Raw genomic sequence first — 18,024 nt, forward strand, 5'->3', positions numbered from 1 at the left:
GTAAGGTAATGTCAAGTGATATCCATAGCAGCAGCATGAGGAGCTTATTCACTTAATAGCCCAGGCTGGATGAGCTTTACGTGGCTAACATCCTTCTCAGTAATGAGGGTGTAAAGGAAAAAAAAAAAGCATGAAAATGGTGAAGAAAGGCACATCCCACGAGAAACTCCTGATTTCTGATTCCAACAGGCAAACAGGATTAATTTTTTAAAAGTATAATAAAATCAATTGACCTTGATGAAATTTTATTTAGGGTGAGTTTGAATATTTGACATCTAGCACTTAAACCAATCATAGTAATGGTTGCTTTCTTAATGTTCGTATAGTTCCAGGCTAAAGTCTTGACTTCCCTACAGTGCTTGGAAAAAAAAAAAAAAGTGTTGTGGAAACATTCATACATGGCAGACGTCTGTCTTTGTTGCGTGGGAGCAGAGAGCGTGTCCACACTGGCGATCAGGCTGGCCCACAGGCAGATCTCGGCTGCCAACACAGACCAAAGCCTGGCAGCATTGGCGTTAATTCCACAAAACTGATCTCACTTGTTTCGCACTTCTCTGCCTCTCCCCTGGCCGAAGTTGCAAATAATAGAGAAAGACGATGTAAAGTGTAAAGGAAAATTATGATCACCAGTATGTGTCCCTAAGTAGCAGTGTGCAGTCATGGCTATGTCAAAATGTGGGTGAATGTCCTTAATTCGCAACTGCTTGGGCAGAGGCAGTTACCGCCTCACAGCAGTCCCATGTGCTCCTGGTGAAAGGTGCAGTGTTAACACAGAGAAAAGCCCTCTCTTTCCTTCTACCTCTTGTACTAATGTTAAAGGCTGTTGTAAAAAGCTTTGAGTAAAAGAAATCATTCCATCTCATATCCAAATTCTTTCTAGGTGTGTCTGCTTGCTAAGTCTCAAACGAAGTTTCAAAATGAAGACAAAAAAATCTGTAGTTTTTCTATAGGTTTCAAAGGGATAAGCATCTCTGCAGCTCTGCATATGAAATCAGGTCCAGTTATACTGAGGAAATTGTTTTTTTTTTTTTTTCTATCCCAGTAGAAGAAATTCCTTGAGAAGGGCTGATATGTAAAGCCTTTTATTTCATGTCTGCTAGAGTAGTGCTATGATTTTGTGTAGCAAATGTGAGTTGCATTAAAAGATGAACAGGTAGCATTAGTCGTAGATCATCTATTATATCCTCACGTACCAAATCCATTCTTTCTGCAGCGCAGAACAACAGACAGTCTGTCCATTCCAGACATGGCTGAAATTCAAAGATGAACAAAGTGATCACAGCCAGTATGATAATGGATAGCACCCTGAGATGTTTATCCTTCACTGTCAAGGAGTTAGACTAGATGATCTAATAGGTAATTTCCATCTGTAATGTCTGTGATTCTTCTAGCTGAAAGGCAGCTGGGGATGCAGAAGTTATAATTTCTAATTATTATTTAACTCTGCTTTATTTCTTCAGAGTGTTTGCATTGTTATTGCCATGAGATAGTATGAGGTAAAATTCTTAGTCTCAATGTAACTTATTACATTAAAGCATTTTCTCTGATATGCACAAGTATTTCTCTGTGAAGAGTACCTCAGTTTGCATGAACTGAGGAGCAGAATGGTCTCAGGTTTAGGTGCCAGGCGGTACTGAGCTCAGGTGCTGTGCGCTTGGCTTGTCCTGTCTGGATCATCGTGAGCTGTTGTAGGGCAGCTTGTTTTGCATCCAGCTGTCCGTCATCCCACTCTGGATCCCCAGACAGCCCACTCCTGGGGATTCTGCATTGTCCCCGCTTGATACCAAATCTGGTGCTAGTCACAGAGGTCTGCAAGCAGTTGGTGCTTTAAAGCACAAGCCTCTGGAATCGGGAAGCTGGTTTTCGTGAAGAAAAATGGCATTTTTAGCTTGTATAGTTACAGAGAAAGTAATGAGTGCACCCTAAAGGTTCAGAAGCTAGACAATAAAAATACATTTTTTTCCTAATTATATTATCAAAAGCACTATTAAACCCCCAAAGATGATTTTTTTTTTTAATTTTCAAATCGTTGCTTATATTTGAGCTCTGCTTCTCCATTTCTGATTGCTGTCTGTGCCCTTTCATTCCAGTCTTCAGCTGTTGGGATGAGGACAGGGAGGGACTCTGGCTGTGCAGGCGACCCACAAGGACCTGATAGGGAGCCTTCCTCCTTTGCGTATCATCAAAAAGTTGTAGGATACCAAAGGAACATTCATTTTCTTTTTCAGTTCTCCTTTTCCCTAGTTGCAGCAATTTCAATGCTTATGTCCCCACTCCTGGCATTTGGGAATGTTGATAAAAGTTTGCCTTCAACTGGAGCCTTGATTCTTTGTTTATGGCCCCTTTAACATCAATATTTTGGTGACCAGAAGGACAGGGAAAGAACAGTTTTCCACTGCTTTCATGATCATGGGGTAGATATTTTAAAGACTCACACTGGGTGTGAAAATGAGTGTTTTGCCATTTATTTCCTTCCTGATGGGCCAGGTGCACACCTACTCATGTGCTTAGGGATCTGTAATTACCTATGCACAAAGCCTTGACTAAAATTGGTTCTGAAATGTGAAAAAAAAATATGTTTTTGATTAGTGAATGATCACCAGCAGTGAAGCCAGCAATTAAAGTCTTGCACATCTGCTGAGTTAGTGATTGAACACTACAAATTTGAAGCATGTAAAACTTTCAACATCAAAATGCTGATTTGGCTGAGATCTGTGGTATCTGGCCTCTCCTGTAGGCAGAAGTGCGGATTCCTCTAGGAAGAACTTTGCAGCTGCCCAGGGCACAAGAGTCTGGAGGAGCCCCCTGACCTGACGGGGGGCGGGGGGAGAAGAAATTCTGATAGAAGCAAAGTGGTGTCTAGCTGAGCCTATTATGCTCTTCAGTGCTTCAACTTTCATGTTTAAAATTTTAAGCACTGAAGTTTATAAGAGCATGACTGCTGAAGCACTTTTGAGGCTCAGCTAGGAGCCACTTAGCTTTCACCAAGAAAAATCTTTGAGGTCTTGTTAGGGTTAAGGAGAAACTGTTTGTGTATCTGGCTGCTCTCTTGGCTTGGACCTCCCTGTTCCATCCAATCCCTTTCTTCTCTAATTCTGTCTGGTTATCTTAGAACGCAAAAGGAATGGGATGGAGAATTTGAAACTGCATTTATGTAAATTTAGACTGAGTCATCTGGGATACTGTGTGCAGTTCTGTCACCTCAGGGTGGGATTTGTCTATTCTTACTTAAATATTTAAAAGACGTCTAAGTCTAAAGCAATTGCTCCACATCTTTTCTAGACAAAAGAAAGAAACACCCTTTAGAAAGTGTGTTTCTAAGGACTGAGTCCTCAGGCATGTATTAGATGCCAACTGTAGGATGAAATGATCACCTTGGGTACCTACAGTTGGGTAGATGAGCCCTACCGATTGCAACACCTTTATTTCTGAAGGTGCTGCAATCAAACGAAAGACATTTCAGAGGCAACAGAAAATGGCTAGGGAATAAGCTAAAGTCTCTGTCCTCTGAGAATAGATTGGAAAGTCTACATTTGATTGCTTTAGGAAACACATTTGTAACAAGGAGTGCAATTAAAGAGGAAGTCCTCTCCTCTTTGTCTCCCAAACTGGAGGCAATGAAGTTAAAAGAAGGGAAAATTAAACTCAAAAAAAGAAATTGTACACAGTGTTTAAACTGGAATTCTTTTTCCAAGGAAATTGTCTGAGTTAAGAACATTGAATACTTCAAGATAATTTAGACAAATATCTTCATAAAGATTTTCTATATTTAGTCATAAAAGCGTTTTTGAAGAGCTATTACTCCTCAGGCTTCAGGTCTTGAACCAGTTTCACACTAGTGGAGAGCTGGGTGAGGTCTAGCAAGAAGGGCAGATTTCTCTACAAGTGCATCCTGCAAACAGTGGCAGCTGGCAGAGTCACATCAGCTGTCACGGCAGGGCTGCCATGGTCGGGATCACTGCCTGCCTGCTGCTGTGCAATGGTGGTGGGCTTTGGTTGCAGCACTGAGTTGCTAGCTGGAAGAGCAGTAGGTGATGAGCAGATGATGAGCAGTCTGTATGCAGCAAGGAGGATGGACAAGTCTTTCTAGAGACCCTGCAGAGCCAAGAAGCTAAGGCTTATGTTGCAAGGAAGAAGGCAAAAATAAAGATAACCCTTGAGGGTCAAGGGTGTAAGCTCCTGAGGTGGAGGAGGCTGGAGGTTTGTTACTTCTGACAACACAAGTAAAGCCCCTTTTCCATGTGTGGTTCAGCAGTTACAGAGCAGGTACAGTGACATGGAAAGAGGTGGGAGAGATGACCTCCTTTGTGATGAGGCATCAGAGCCAGCTGAGCCTCAACCCTTAGAGGCTTCAAGAAAAGGAGAGTAGTAGATACCAGAAGCTGTCTTCTGGGGAGACAGAGGCACTCATTTGCCAGCCTGTCTTGCTGCCTCAGGAGGGTTGCTGCTTGCCAAGAGCTCAGACATAGTGTTGCAAAGAGGCTGCCAAAGCTTGTTTGTCTCTTGGACTATGCTCACTGCTGCTCATCCATGTGGGCCTCAATGACACAGCCAGGGGAGACCTTGAACATATCAGGAGTGACTACACTGCTTTGAGTGCAAGGGCAAAGGGTGTGGGTGTTCAGCTGGTGTCTCCTCAATCCTGCTGGTGATGGGGAAAGGCTCTGTTTGGAGCAGACACAACTAGCAAGGCAGTCCCTGTCTACGTGGCTGGTGTTGTTGGCAGGGCTTTGGTCTCCATGGGCATAGGGCACTCTCTGAGGAGCAGGGACTGCTGAGCAGGAATGGCATTCATCTGACAAAATGAGGTGATGGTGTCTTTGCTAACAGGCTTCACAACCTTGTGAGGAGAGCTTTAAACTATATTTGTCAGGGAAGGGGTTTCATTCTCTGAAGAGAAGGCGGAGCAGTAAAGAAGTATCAGGGGAACATCAATCATGGAATCATAGAATCATAGAATGGTCAGAGTTGGAAGGGAACTTCAAAGGTCATCTAGTCCAGCCCCCCTGCAAGGAGCAGGGACATCCCCAACTAGATCAGGTTGCTCAGAGCCTCATCCAGCCTGGCCTTGAATGTTTCCAGGGGTGGGGCTTCCACCACCTCTCTGGGCAACCTGTTCCAGTGTTCTACAACTCGCATTGTAAAAATTTTTTTCCCAATATCCAATCTAAATCTACCTCCCTCTATTTTAAAACTATTACTCCTTGTCCTATCGCAACAGGCCCTACTGAACAGCCTCTCCCCATCTTTCTTGTAGGCCCCCTTGAGGTACTGGAAGACCACTATCAGGTCTCCCCGGAGCCTCCTCTTCTCCATGCTGAACAGCCCCAACTCTCTCAGCCTGTCCTCATAAGAGAGGTGCTCCAGCCCTTTTATCATCAAGATGGAAGAGGCTCTTATGCTCACCTCACTAAAACAGCCCATCTGAAGTGCCTATGCCCAAATGCAGGTGGCATGGGGAGCAAGCAGGTGGCATTAGACATGTCCATGCTGCCATTGAGCTTGGACCTCCTGTGGGATTGCGCAAATCCTTGTATGGAATATTTCTCAGGATGGGAGTGCTGCAGGAGATGGACACAGGCTCTTCAGGAAGGACAGCCTGGGAAGGTGAGGAGCAGGAGCTGCGTGCAACTCAAAGAGGTGGTAGCAGTGCATGGGCAGTCGCCTTTGGACAGAGCAAGCTGACCCAGAGTGTGAGGGTGAGGAGCAGAGAACAGATGAGCAGGGGTTGTGGTGGTGGTGTGTCTGCTACATACTCCTCAAAGCCATTATCATGTGCGGGAAGTCAAGCAAGCATGGAAGAAGGATTGTATGGATGAACAGGGACCTCAGCACAGAGCTCAAATGTAAAAAAAAGATATCTACACAAGTTGGAAGCAGGGATGGGATGCCCTGGAGGGATATTGAGGCATTACCTGAGCATGCAGGAGTGGAGACAGGAAAGCCTCCCGGTCATGGAAGTCAGGGGAGGTGCTTGATGACTAGAAAAAGGCAAATGTCACACTGTCACACTCAGCATCGAGAAGGACAAGGAGGATCCAGGGAAGTACAGAGCAACCAGCCTGACTTCAGTACTTTGGAAGGTTATGGAGCAAATACTTTTGGAAGCCTTTCCTTAGTAAAAAAAAGGACAACAAGATGGTGATTTGGTACAGCCAGGCCAAATTTTACCCCTTTATTCGCTTTAACACGCTGTATACACTTTTAATGAAGATGAATTTTGCCTGACCAACCTGACTGACATCTGTAATGATGACTGGCTCAATGGATGAAGGGATGTTGTCTACCTTGACTTTAGTTTCCTAAAGTCTTTGGCATGGTCTCCTATAGTGTCATTAGAGCCAAACTGGTGAGATGCGGACTGCTTAAGTGGACAATAAGGTGGGACCTTAGGACTCAAAAGGTGGCCATCAGAGTCATGAAGTCGAATTAGCAACCCCTTACCTCTGCATATCCCTCAAGGATTGATACTGAGGTCAGCAGAGGACTACCACGGTGGTTAAGGGATGGAGTACATGTCATCTGAGGAGGGGCAGGGGGAGCTGTGTCTGTTCAGCTTTTAAGAAGAGACAGCTTTAGGAGTATCTTGTTGCAGTCTATAGCTACCTGATCGAGGTGTGTAGAGAAGATGGAGCCAGACTCGTCACAGGGATGCACAGAAGAAGTCTTCACAGCAGAAGGATGAGAGGCAAGAAAGGTAGAAGATGGGAAGTTTCAAATCAGTATTATTAAAAAAAAAGTCACAAGGGTGTTCAAACACTGGCACAGGTTGCCCAGAGAGGCTGTAGGATCACCATCCTTGGTGATACATTAAAAAATCATCTGGAGAAAGACCTGAGCAACTGCTTGTAACTCAAATTACAACATGATTCTGTGATTCTGATTTTTTACAATTTATTCTGACACATTAGAGTTAGCCATGGCCTGATGTCTGGATTCAGAATTAATTCAGGGAAGTCTTGTGGCCTCTGCCATGCAAGACATCAGTCTAAATACCTTCAGCAGTCCCTTCCGCCTTATATTTCATCATTCCAGATGGAACTTGGATATGATCTGGTATGGCAATTCTTTACAGTTTTTCTTTACAGTAATCCTTTACAGGATTAATTTACAGTTAACAATAGCAATGCTGGCATGTCTTAATTTGCATTGCCCTTTGAAACACGAGCTGATATGACTGTTCCTTTTGTAATGCATATCCAGTATTAGTAAATCATTATAATAAAAATGTATTGTTAAACTTTACTATTTTAGGTAATAGTCACTATTTTACATTTATATTAAATCTTTCATTTTAAGTAGTCATGAAGCTTTAAAACCTCTCCAGTGAATATGTGCCACTGGGTGCCTCCGCGGCATAGATGTACGCTGCGGTAGGAGAGGTGTATTGTTATGGGCTGTCTTTTATCTCCCTGAATGGCAGAAGCTATGTTTCTTGGAGAGGATACTGGAAGAAGATTTAGCTATTTTGCCTCCATCCAGCCTTGCCATTGGATGCAGAAAAGAGGTGGAAATGTTTTCTTGCCCCTCTCTCTCATAGGCAGTGCATAGGCAGTAGTGGGAAGAACTGGTACACCAAACTACCCTTGTATGTTGCTATAAGCCGGTGTCCTCTCTCTTCTCTCTGTTTTGTTTAGTCATGGCCATAGTGACAGAATTACATCTATAGCAAAATAGCATGTGTCAGTGATGAAATACAGCAAACTGAGAAGGTGAGCACAGTGGCTTTTTAACCACACGTAGCGACATTGCTGTAAAAATTCTTGCAGAGGTGAAGAAAGACTTTGTGATTCCTCAGGTCAATTTTCATGCTGGCTACGAGAACATTGCATAGAGCTCTGTTTGTGGCCAGTGTTTTAATTGTAAATCCTATATTCTGTCTGTACTTAATTTCTGAGATTTGATAGGAGATGCCAGTGAAAAGGTGTGTGAGTTCATGGGATTGTATAAAATTGTCTGACAACAGCTAGGCAGATGATTTGGCTTTCAGAAGAGAGAGTTAACAGTATGTGGGTTATTTTAATTTTCTTTCGATACTGCCGGAGAAGGGAGGTCTATTGATGAAATAAGCTCAGGGCTTGGAGGTTGCTTGCATGGTCAAATCTTGAGGTATTCAACGGGATTTTTTCCCTGGGTAAAGAGTGCAACATCTGCATGTAAGGTGTAAGAAAGGCAAAGGCAATCCATGCAGGATTGCTCAGGTGTCATAAGCTGCCAAACTTCCCAAGAAGACAAAAAGCTGTTTTCCTTCCTCTCTGCTGTGGTACCGGGCATTGCTGCCTTCCAGCCACTTGCTGTAAAAGCACTTTGAGAGAACCAGAAAGGAGATTTAATTTAACAATCACATTACTATTCCCTATTCCATGTCAGAGGAGGTGCTGGTGGAGTGCTGATGTTCTGTGTGCGGGGAGTGAGGCTGAGGGAAATGCTCTATGGAGATGGGAGATGGCAGCTGTCTGGACCTCTTTGCTTAAAGCCATTTTGCTTTGTCTGGTTGCTAGAGGGGGAAAATACATCTTGTCTATATGTGAATAATGGATTTTTCTGCCTGCTGAACACAGAAATCTTCTGAATCTCTGTGAGAACATACCATGAAATATATTTATAGCCCATCAGGCCTAAGGACTTCAACACCTGCTGTACCACTGAGAAGGGAATGGTTTTTTGATACTTGATGATTTAATTCATTACGTTTTACAAGAGAACCCGTAACTTTTAATGCCTTTTAGCACAGGAAACTTAGCTCCCACAGAGAAGTAATTTTCTGATACAGAATTAACAACAAAAAGTATCCCTCTTTCAAGATTTACATCTATTTTGATCTTATATTTTGTTAAGTGCATGCGTTTCTACACATTTGAACTAAAAAAAGTAGACATGTTCTTATAGTTTGGTATTAAAAAAGAAATTTTTATAATTGCACAAACCCAGTGCAGCTTTTTCATTCCTGCCATCATCAGAACAGATACCTCCTTCTGCAAACTCTTGGTGATAGCAGGAAGAAAGCTCAGCTCTTGAACTGCTGAATCCATACAGCAGTAAGCAAAATCTGAGACTTTGAAAGATAATGGTGGTTTTAGAATGAAATTCCTCCAATTAAGGGGCTTTTCAACTATTACTTTCCAAAACAATTGGATATCTTTTCCAAAAGGTAGGGAAATACCAAATATCACTAAAATTAGTGTCTGCTGCTGCACATTGGATCAAAATATCCCTGTGTGCCTCTGATACAGAAGGAAGGCTTACAAATCCCAGTTGTGTACCTTTGTCTGACCTTTGGCACCAGAACAGAATAGACAGGTGAAAAACCCCAGATTTGGTAGAATGATTCGTTTTGAAAGAATGATATTTTGCTGTAAGTGACTTGGAAAATTCCAAAGAGAATTACATGGATTTCACATTTGCTTTATTTACCTGAAGATCTCTTGTGAATTATTTTAAAACAATAGGAATAGGAGCAACAGCAGTAGTAGTAATAAGGAAAATAAACATACGTATGTACACATGTATTTTGGTGAACACTGTAGTAATGATAATGCAAATAAACACATATTTGCACATATGTAGTTTGGTGAACACCTATTAAAATGAAATAGCATAGAAATGCTTGAAGCATGTCTTTATTTTCTTTTGATTAACTTGAGTTTCCTGATAATTTGAAAGATGACTGGAGAGTCATAGCTTGTAGGAAAGTAAGCTAAAATAAATTGTATCTTTATAATGTTCTTTAGTACAAAAAACTCTAGGGAGTATACAAAGTTTAAAAACCCAATGTCTTTTCCTGGTGATACTTTCATCACAAAATAATAGCATTTTCTTGCAGCCATTTTACATTAATTATTTTAAAATAATGAGATAATTGGTGAGTGATATTTTTTGAGAGCTAATAGTGAAGTGGCTCCTTTGTTGTGCACAACTAGTCTTGTAAGCAGTATTAATTATGTCACATTGTAAAATGCCTTCCTATTTAACTGGTGAAGTAAGGTATAAGGAATGAATAATATTTCATATCCATTGCTATGATGGGCACCTAGCAGGTAGAAGATAAGAAGCAAAACTGGACAAAAATAGTGTGTTAGAATATAATGTTAATTAAAGTGTGCTGTACTTCCCTAATCTTATGATTTTTTTAATTATTCTTCCATAGCCTCAGACCATTCGGCAAACTCTTCAAAGGACACTGCAGTATTTTGAGCATCAAGTTATTGGGTAAGTGTTAATGTGAGATAGTGAAAGGTGCACAGTAATGTTTTCCTCCATGCTTCCCAAGTCACAGCCTTGTTTGACAAATTTTATATTTTTTTTCTCACAAATTCTTAGAGATGCTCTGGAGTAACTACACATACTACGACCATTAATGATAAACTGCTGCCCAGTCCTGCTTCCATGCAATCCCATCAGAGCATGGCTGCTCCATTAACAGTGATCTTTCCTACATAAGGAGAAAAGGAATCTTTTTGTAAATGTGTAAGATCTATTCCAATTTGTTTTTCACAGAGCCAGCTGAGAATGCTGGAAAAGTTATTTGGGAGTGCTGGTGGATGAGAAGCTCAACATGAGCAGGCAATGCGCCCTTGCGGCCCAGAAGGCCAACCGCATCCTGGGCTGCATCAAGAGAAGCGTGGCCAGCAGGTCGAGGGAGGTGATTCTCCCCCTCTACTCTGCCCTGGTGAGACCCCACCTGGAGTACTGCGTCCAGTTCTGGAGCCCCCAACACAAGAAGGACATGGACCAGTTGGAGAAGGTCCAGAGGAGGGCCACGAAGATGATAAAAGGGCTGGAGCACCTCTCTTATGAGGACAGGCTGAGAGAGCTGGGGCTGTTCAGCCTGCAGAAGAGGAGGCTCCGGGGAGACCTGATAACGGTCTTCCAGTACCTCAAGGGGGCCTACAAGAAAGATGGGGAAAGGCTGTTTAGTAGGGCCTGTTGCGATAGGACGAGAGGTAATGGTTTTAAAATAGAGGGGGGTAGATTTAGATTAGAAATTAGGAAAAAAATTTTTACGATGTGGGTTATAGAACACTGGAACAGGTTGCCCAGAGAGGTGGTGGATGCCCCATCCCTGGAATCGTTCAAGGCCAGGCTGGATGAGGCTCTGAGCAACCTGATCTAGTCAGGGATGTCCCTGCTCCTTGCAGGGGGGTTGGACTAGATGACCTTTGAAGGTCCCTTCCAACCCTAACCATTCTATGATTCTATGATTCTATGATTTGTGCTGTGACCTGAGGTTCAAATCTGGCAAAATCCTGCATCAGTGCTTGTTACATACATGCACTGTTACAGACTTGCAGGTTTTTGCAGAAGCAAGGCTGAAAGCCATGTCCTAAAAGTTCATTGAGAAAAGTAATAGATGACTGAGGAGTAAAAAAAAAAGTAATAGCAACTATTATCATAAAAACCTAATACATTCTCCCATTGTTTAAAAAAATCTCCTTTCACCATTTGCCTCACCAGCACAAGTGTTTTCCTTACCTGCGCACAGCTAGGATGCTTTTCCTAACAGAGTCAGAATACACTGGTTGCATGTCCATAGCCATTAAATGGATGTGCCATATGGCAATTGAAGAATGTTGTCCTCTGAATTTAAGTACAGAGCTGTAAGGGAATTTTTTTTCAAGCTGCAGTAAGGGTCTTTTTAGAATTTATGCCATAGTTTCGAAGCTCAGTGCACTGGAGGGAATTGCCCTTGCCTATTTCTCAGTACTTGGTTAAAATTCACAGGGAGCCCCAGCTTGGTAGGTGATACCTGCAATATTAGCGGTTTGGCTGGGGCCTGAGGACGGTGAGGGCTGGTCTTGGCAGGTCATTGTGACATCCGCCACGGGCAGGCACGAGGAGAAGCCTTCTGACTGCTAATGCCTTCAGTTGCTGAAAAAATTGCTTGAGGTCTGATGTTAGGAGACTTCAGAGGATGAGACAGTTCCTTGAGGAAAACGTGTGCAATAATAATGTGGCTTTTTATTTATAGCCATTTATGGCTTAGATGTATTTCTTAAATGGACAAAGTTTAAAACCGTGACATGCTGAAAACCTGTAATTCCTGTGACTTACAATACACTGACTCAGTTTTTTGAACATCAGTATGAGTTTGTTAAAATAGCATCTGTCTGTAGTGGATGTCCTATAGTTGTCCTGCCCCGGGTTCTTAACTGTTGGTACACGCTGTGGTGGGTTGACCTTGTCCAGCTGCCAGACCTCCACCCAGCCACTCTGCTCTCTCACTTCCCCTCCTACACAGGTCAGGGGGGAAAATAAGGTGAACAAAGCTTGAGGGTCGAGATAAAGACACTCCTGACTCCTCCACCTCCTCTTGTCCCGAGTGGCACAGGGGGACGGAGGTTATGGTCAGTGCATAACAGCTCCTCTCAGCTGCTCCTTCCTTCTCGTGCTTTTTCCCTGCCTTTCCTGGGCTGTCCATGGGCTGCAGCTTCCTGCAGGGCACATCCCCCAGCATGGAGTCCTCCACAGGCTGCAGCATGGATGTGTGCTCCACTGTGGTCCTCCATGGACGACCTGCTTCCACCTGGTCTTCTCCAGGGGCTGCAGGGTAATCTTCACTCCAGCACCTGGAGCACCTCCTCCCCCTTATTCTTCACTGACCTTGGTGTTCACAGGGCTGTTCCTCTCACTTCTTTTCCTCACCCCTCACATCACCATGAGGTGTTCTGCCCTTTCCTAAATACATTTTCCCAGAGGTGCCACCTGCTTGGCTGAGGGGCTCGGATGTGCCCTGCGATGGGGCCATTGGAGCCAGCTGGAGCTGGCTGTGCTCAGCACAGGACAGCCCTGCCCTCTCTTCACAGCTCCCCCCTGCCAGCACCTGGGCCCTGACACCCCATGCAACATGAATGTTCATCACATCTCCCATCCCAGCCAAGACCAGAGGCAAGGAGTGGCAGCGGTGCTGTTCAGGTGAAACTGGCTGAAGAGGCCTGGCCTCCTGGCATGGTGGTGGGGTTGGGCTGGGACTTTGGGCTCCAGGTCAGCTTGGTCAGTGTGTCAGGATGTGGCCTTCTGCCAGGCACATGGCCTGGCATTGCTGCCGATCTGGAAGGTGGTACAGACCGTGCAGCTCATGGCAGAGCACACCGGCAGCCCTTTCCAGCACGTTTTCCTTGTCTAGTATGAGCCCACTCTTCCCAACATGCTTTACTCCACGCGGAGAACCAGTTTCCCTGTGGGGAGTAACCTGACGTGCGGCTCTGAATCCTTTGTAGCGTTTTTGCACAGGTGCTGGCAGCCCAGGTGCTGAGATTTTGCAGGCATTAACCAGATGAAGAGTGCAATCCTTGAAACTGCTATTCATGATTTATGAAGTATAAACAAAGTATGAAAGCATAACAAAACTGTTAATAAAATACTCATTAGATAAGCTTTTCTCTGTGCACTGAACTAAATCAATAGTGCATTTTGCCAAGTGCATTATCACTCTGCGGCAGTATCTTCTTCACTTGTATTCCCTCTTCTGTCATCATTATCACCTGCATAAAGCTTTGTTTTAAACATAGTTTGAGCTTCTGCTCTGTTTCTGTTGAATTAAGGAAAAACAATCCGGTGAAGATAAATAAAATAGAATAATTTAGATGGTAGCTACTTTCTTGCTGGTTGGGCCATAGCTCTGTGCCTTTCATCAGTGGTGGGATTATTTTTAATTTTTCTTTAACAGGCTATAGCACAAACTTTATTCTTGACAGGAGAATGGGTTGCAGCTTGACATCCTTCTTTCTGCTGAGAAGAAAATTCAGAGGATATTCCACAGAGAAAGTTAGGTTTCATACTTGCAGTGCTAATGTAATGTGCTGTGGAAGATTTATTCTTCTTATTAGATACTCACCATTGCCTCATAAACATCTTGCTTGGAGTTTACTATGCAGCTTTGTTACAGACAACACCCCAGTGAGAATGACGTGTAAGACAGATATATCTGATACCCTTCCCTTATGCTTCAGCCCTTTAGTATTGTTTTTTCTTATGTCTTTTTTTCTCATTACAGATAATATTCCAGCTTCTAGTATAACACTTGAGACCCAGGCTAGTAATGGGGTGTCATCATCTTTGTGTGATAATGCACAAATGGAAAGGGAGTGATGGAGGGGAGAAGAGGGAGGGGGCAGGGGAGACTAAAGGCCTCCTTTCTGTCCACCGCTTCTAAAAGACATTTGTTGACCTTTCATTTGCTATAACTTTTAAACTTTTTTTTTGCTGTAGTTACAGGGATGCAGAGAAGAACTTTCACAATATATCAAACAGATGCTCCTATACAGACTGCTCTGGCAATGAAGAAACTGAAGATGTCTCAGGAATTCTCCAGTGTACAGCTAATGTACTCGGTATGTACTTTTTCAGGGCTAATGTACTCAGTATGTATTTTTTTTCAGTTTACTGGTCATGCCAATGCCCATGATGAAGCAAGGAATTTTTGCTCCAACAAAGGAAGTTAAGGATGTAGGCAGCTACGTACCAGTGCACTGTTACTACATTGGTCTCCTTTTTTATGTATATTTTATACCTTTGAGACAATACAGACTGATTTTTCAGTGGAGCTGTATTGTGCAATACTCTGATTGAAGTCAGTGATTAGGGAAGTTTCAGAAGCTTTGAGTCCAAATGGACTTGCACCTGTGTAGGCGTTGATCTTGGAATTATCTTGAGTGGTTTTGTAAGAGTTCTACAGAACAGCAGATACTCATCATCTATGGGCCTGGAGGATAGAGGGCTTGAGAAATGCAGAGCAGGATGTACCTGAGACATGAAAGCTTACATTCATATTGCAGAATGCTTCTGCAATAAACTTTTAGAAATGTTCCATGTCAAGATAATATCGTCCGTCACTGAAGTGCAGTTGTCTTAATAGGTGTCCAAATTAGATAGCTGACTATTTGCATCCATTCATTTGATTTATCCACCTTATGCTCCTTCCCAAATTGTTAGTAAGCTTTAATGCTTTTCAGTCAGACCTATGTTACTGATACAAGTCTATCATAAAAACAACCAAAAAAAAGATGCAGAGCTTAACACTTAACAATTAAGAACTTAATTTTTGACTGGTGTTGTTTTAACTGTTTCACTTTTATGAAACTGATCATCTTTCTTGTTTCAGAGTAAACTTTACAGATTGATTAACCACTGGGCAATTGTCTACATTTTACAGGGAACTGTAGGGAGGAAAAATAGTAACTGCTTTTAAAGATAATTGTTTCAAAGCAGTAATTCCTGATTTATTTGTGGTAGTCACTTGCAGTGTGGCAAAGCTGATGTTACACAGCTGTACTTCCAGGACTGTAATGATTTGCAATAACCAAGTTCTACGACATGAAATGTTCTTACATATTAATTGTATGCAATTATGCCATCTACTAACAAGTAATACCAGCGTGGTCGTGTGGGACAATGTGAGTTTATCCGTATTATGCATGTTTGGGCTCAGTCCTGAGGTCAGGTAACCACAGGTCCCTGCACAGTAGCTGTCTGTGATAGATAGCCCGCCGCTATCTAGTGTCAGCTGTGGAGCACTGTCATTTGCTATCTACTGCTTTCACGGAAGTCTGCAAATGGAGAGTCGTTGCAGTCATTTCTCTGTTGGAAAGGCTCTGGGGGGTGGCCAGCAAGAGGGACCTGGGCCAGTGGTGAGTCATAGAATCATAGAATCATAGAATGGTTAGAGTTGGAAGGGACCTTCAATGGTCATCTAGTCCAACCCCCCTGCAAGAAGCAGGGACATCCCCGACTAGATCAGGTTGCTCAGAGCCTCATCCAGCCTGGCCTTGAACGTTTCCAGGGATGGGGCTTCCACCACCTTTCTGGGCAACCTGTTCCAGTGTTCTGCAACTCGCATTGTAAAAAATTTTTTCCTAATATCCAATCTAAATCTACCTCCCTCTATTTTAAAACCATTACTCCTTGTCCTATCACAACAGGCCCTACTGAACAGCCTCTCCCCATCTTTCTTGTAGGCTCCCTTGAGGTACTGGAAGACCGCTATCAGGTCTCCCCGGAGCCTCCTCTTCTGCAGGCTGAACAGCCCCAACTCTCTCAGCCTGTCCTCATAGGAGAGGTGCTCCAGCCCTGTGGTCATCTTTGTGGCCCTCCTCTGGACCCTTTCCAACTGGTCCATGTCCTTCTTGTGTTGGGGGCTCCAGAACTGGACACAGTACTCCAGGTGGGGTCTCACCAGGGCAGAGTAGAGGGGGAGAATCACCTCCCTTGACCTGCTGGCCATGCTCCTCTTGATGCAGCCCAGGATGCGGTTGGCCTTCTGGGCCGCAAGGGTGCATTGCCCACTCATGTTGAGCTTCTCATCCACCAGCACTCCCAAGTCCTTCTCCTCAGGGCTGCTCTCGATCCATTCCCTGCCCAGCCTGTATTTGTGCCTGGGATTGCTATGACCCAGGTGCAGGACCTTGCACTTGGCCTGGTTGAACTTCATGAGGTTGGCACGGGCCCACCTCTCCAGCCTGTCAAGGTCCCTCTGGATGGCATCCCTCCCTTCCAGCGAGTCAACAGCACCACACAGCTTGGTGTCATCGGTGAACTTGCTGAGGGTGCACTCTATCCCACTGTCCATGTCACCAACAAAGATGTTGAACAGGGCTGGGCCCAACGTGGACCCCTGAGGGACGCCACTGATGACCGGTCTCCACTTGGACATCGAGCCGTTGACCACCACTCTCTTAAGTTCGTCCCTCCAGCCAGTCCTGGCAGCCTGGGCTGTATGAACACGAGCAGAGAACATGTTGAAGAGACTCATTATCCCCTTTTACTCAGTGCTTGTTAGACCACATCTGGATGACTGGATCCAATGTTGGGAGCCTAAAACCATAGAGAAGTTGATTAACTGGAGGGAATTCAGTTGAGGCCGCCAAGATGATGGGGGCTGGAGTATCTTCCCTGTGAGGAGAGGCAAGGGGAACTGGGCTTAGGCCTGGAGCAGAGATGTCTTCTCTGGGGCTGTACTTTTTGTAATGTCAAAACACTATTTGCTCTTCCATTGGAGCAATAGAAGACTTCTGAAGTTGAAATGAAAGGCACAAAAGATGGCATTCTGATTCATAATAAGTTTCCTTTCAGCTGATAATGTAAAGAATAAAGCTGTGACATTTTTATGGCGTTATGCAGTTAGAGAGACTTTCTTCAACAGGAGGCACAACACTGAAATCTGACCTTGTATGATAATTAAAGATGTGATTTACCTTCCATGACAGGGGAATATGGTAGGATGATATTCTGCCCACGTTGTGGTCTGGACCATTGTATCCTGCTGACTTAAAATCCTTCTGGATGTATATGCATTACATGTCTGTTTTTTCTATCCCAAAATGTTAAACAGACTTGGTACAGTCTGTGAAACAGCTAACATGTTCTAGGTGAGACATGACTGTGTTTCACTGACATTCAAAACTCTTTTTCTTTGATGTCAAGTGCCTTATTCTACAAGGTGCTAGGCACTGGCAGGAAATTTCTGAGTGCCTTTAACTGCTGCTGGGAGGAGACTACTTGGCACTTCGCACATTTGGTCATGGAGAGAATTTAGAACAAATTAAATTGTAAATATGTCCAGTATTAGTTACCATATTTTTTAGTTTACATTTTTAAATAATTGAATGCTCACTCTTAGAAACAAGAGTGATAAAGCAGGACTCATGCAAAGTAAAGACTTTTCATGTGCATATTGATGTTATAAAAAACAAATTAGATACTCAGTACTTATTTAACCATGACACAAAGTATGTGTTCTAAGAAATAATTATGAATACTTTTTAATCTTCAGAATGTGTTTAAATTAATATATTAATTCTGATCACTTAGCATGCCTGAGTGATGTGCAGCCTGTTTTTTCAGGGGTATCCTCACAGTGCAGGGGCAGATCAGACTGCTGGGATCACAGTGTAGGGTAATGTCTAAACGTTCCTGTCTTGGGGAATTATTAAGTGGATTCTGTTGAAAATAAGTTTGCAGAGACTTACTCTTGGAAAAGCTCACCTTTTAAAGAATTGATTTGAGTTCATAACAAAAAAAAATTCAATG

The 18,024-nt window shown here is 43.4% G+C and overlaps 1 protein-coding gene across 1 annotated transcript in view; it reads left to right on the forward strand.

Annotated features, from left to right (window-relative positions):
• Nucleotides 1-18,024, forward strand: part of GUCY1A2 (guanylate cyclase 1 soluble subunit alpha 2) — a 146,753-nt gene that overhangs the window by 6,029 nt on the left and 122,700 nt on the right. The window contains exons 2-3 of the mRNA XM_086742489.1: nucleotides 10,148-10,209; nucleotides 14,209-14,330. Coding sequence (XP_086598615.1) covers nucleotides 10,148-10,209; nucleotides 14,209-14,330 — 184 coding nt within the window. The remainder of the gene's footprint in view (nucleotides 1-10,147; nucleotides 10,210-14,208; nucleotides 14,331-18,024) is intronic.

This window comes from Chlamydotis macqueenii, chromosome 1 (genome assembly GCF_036417535.1).
Source record: "Chlamydotis macqueenii isolate bChlMac1 chromosome 1, bChlMac1.mat, whole genome shotgun sequence".
Classification (NCBI taxonomy): domain Eukaryota; kingdom Metazoa; phylum Chordata; class Aves; order Otidiformes; family Otididae; genus Chlamydotis; species Chlamydotis macqueenii.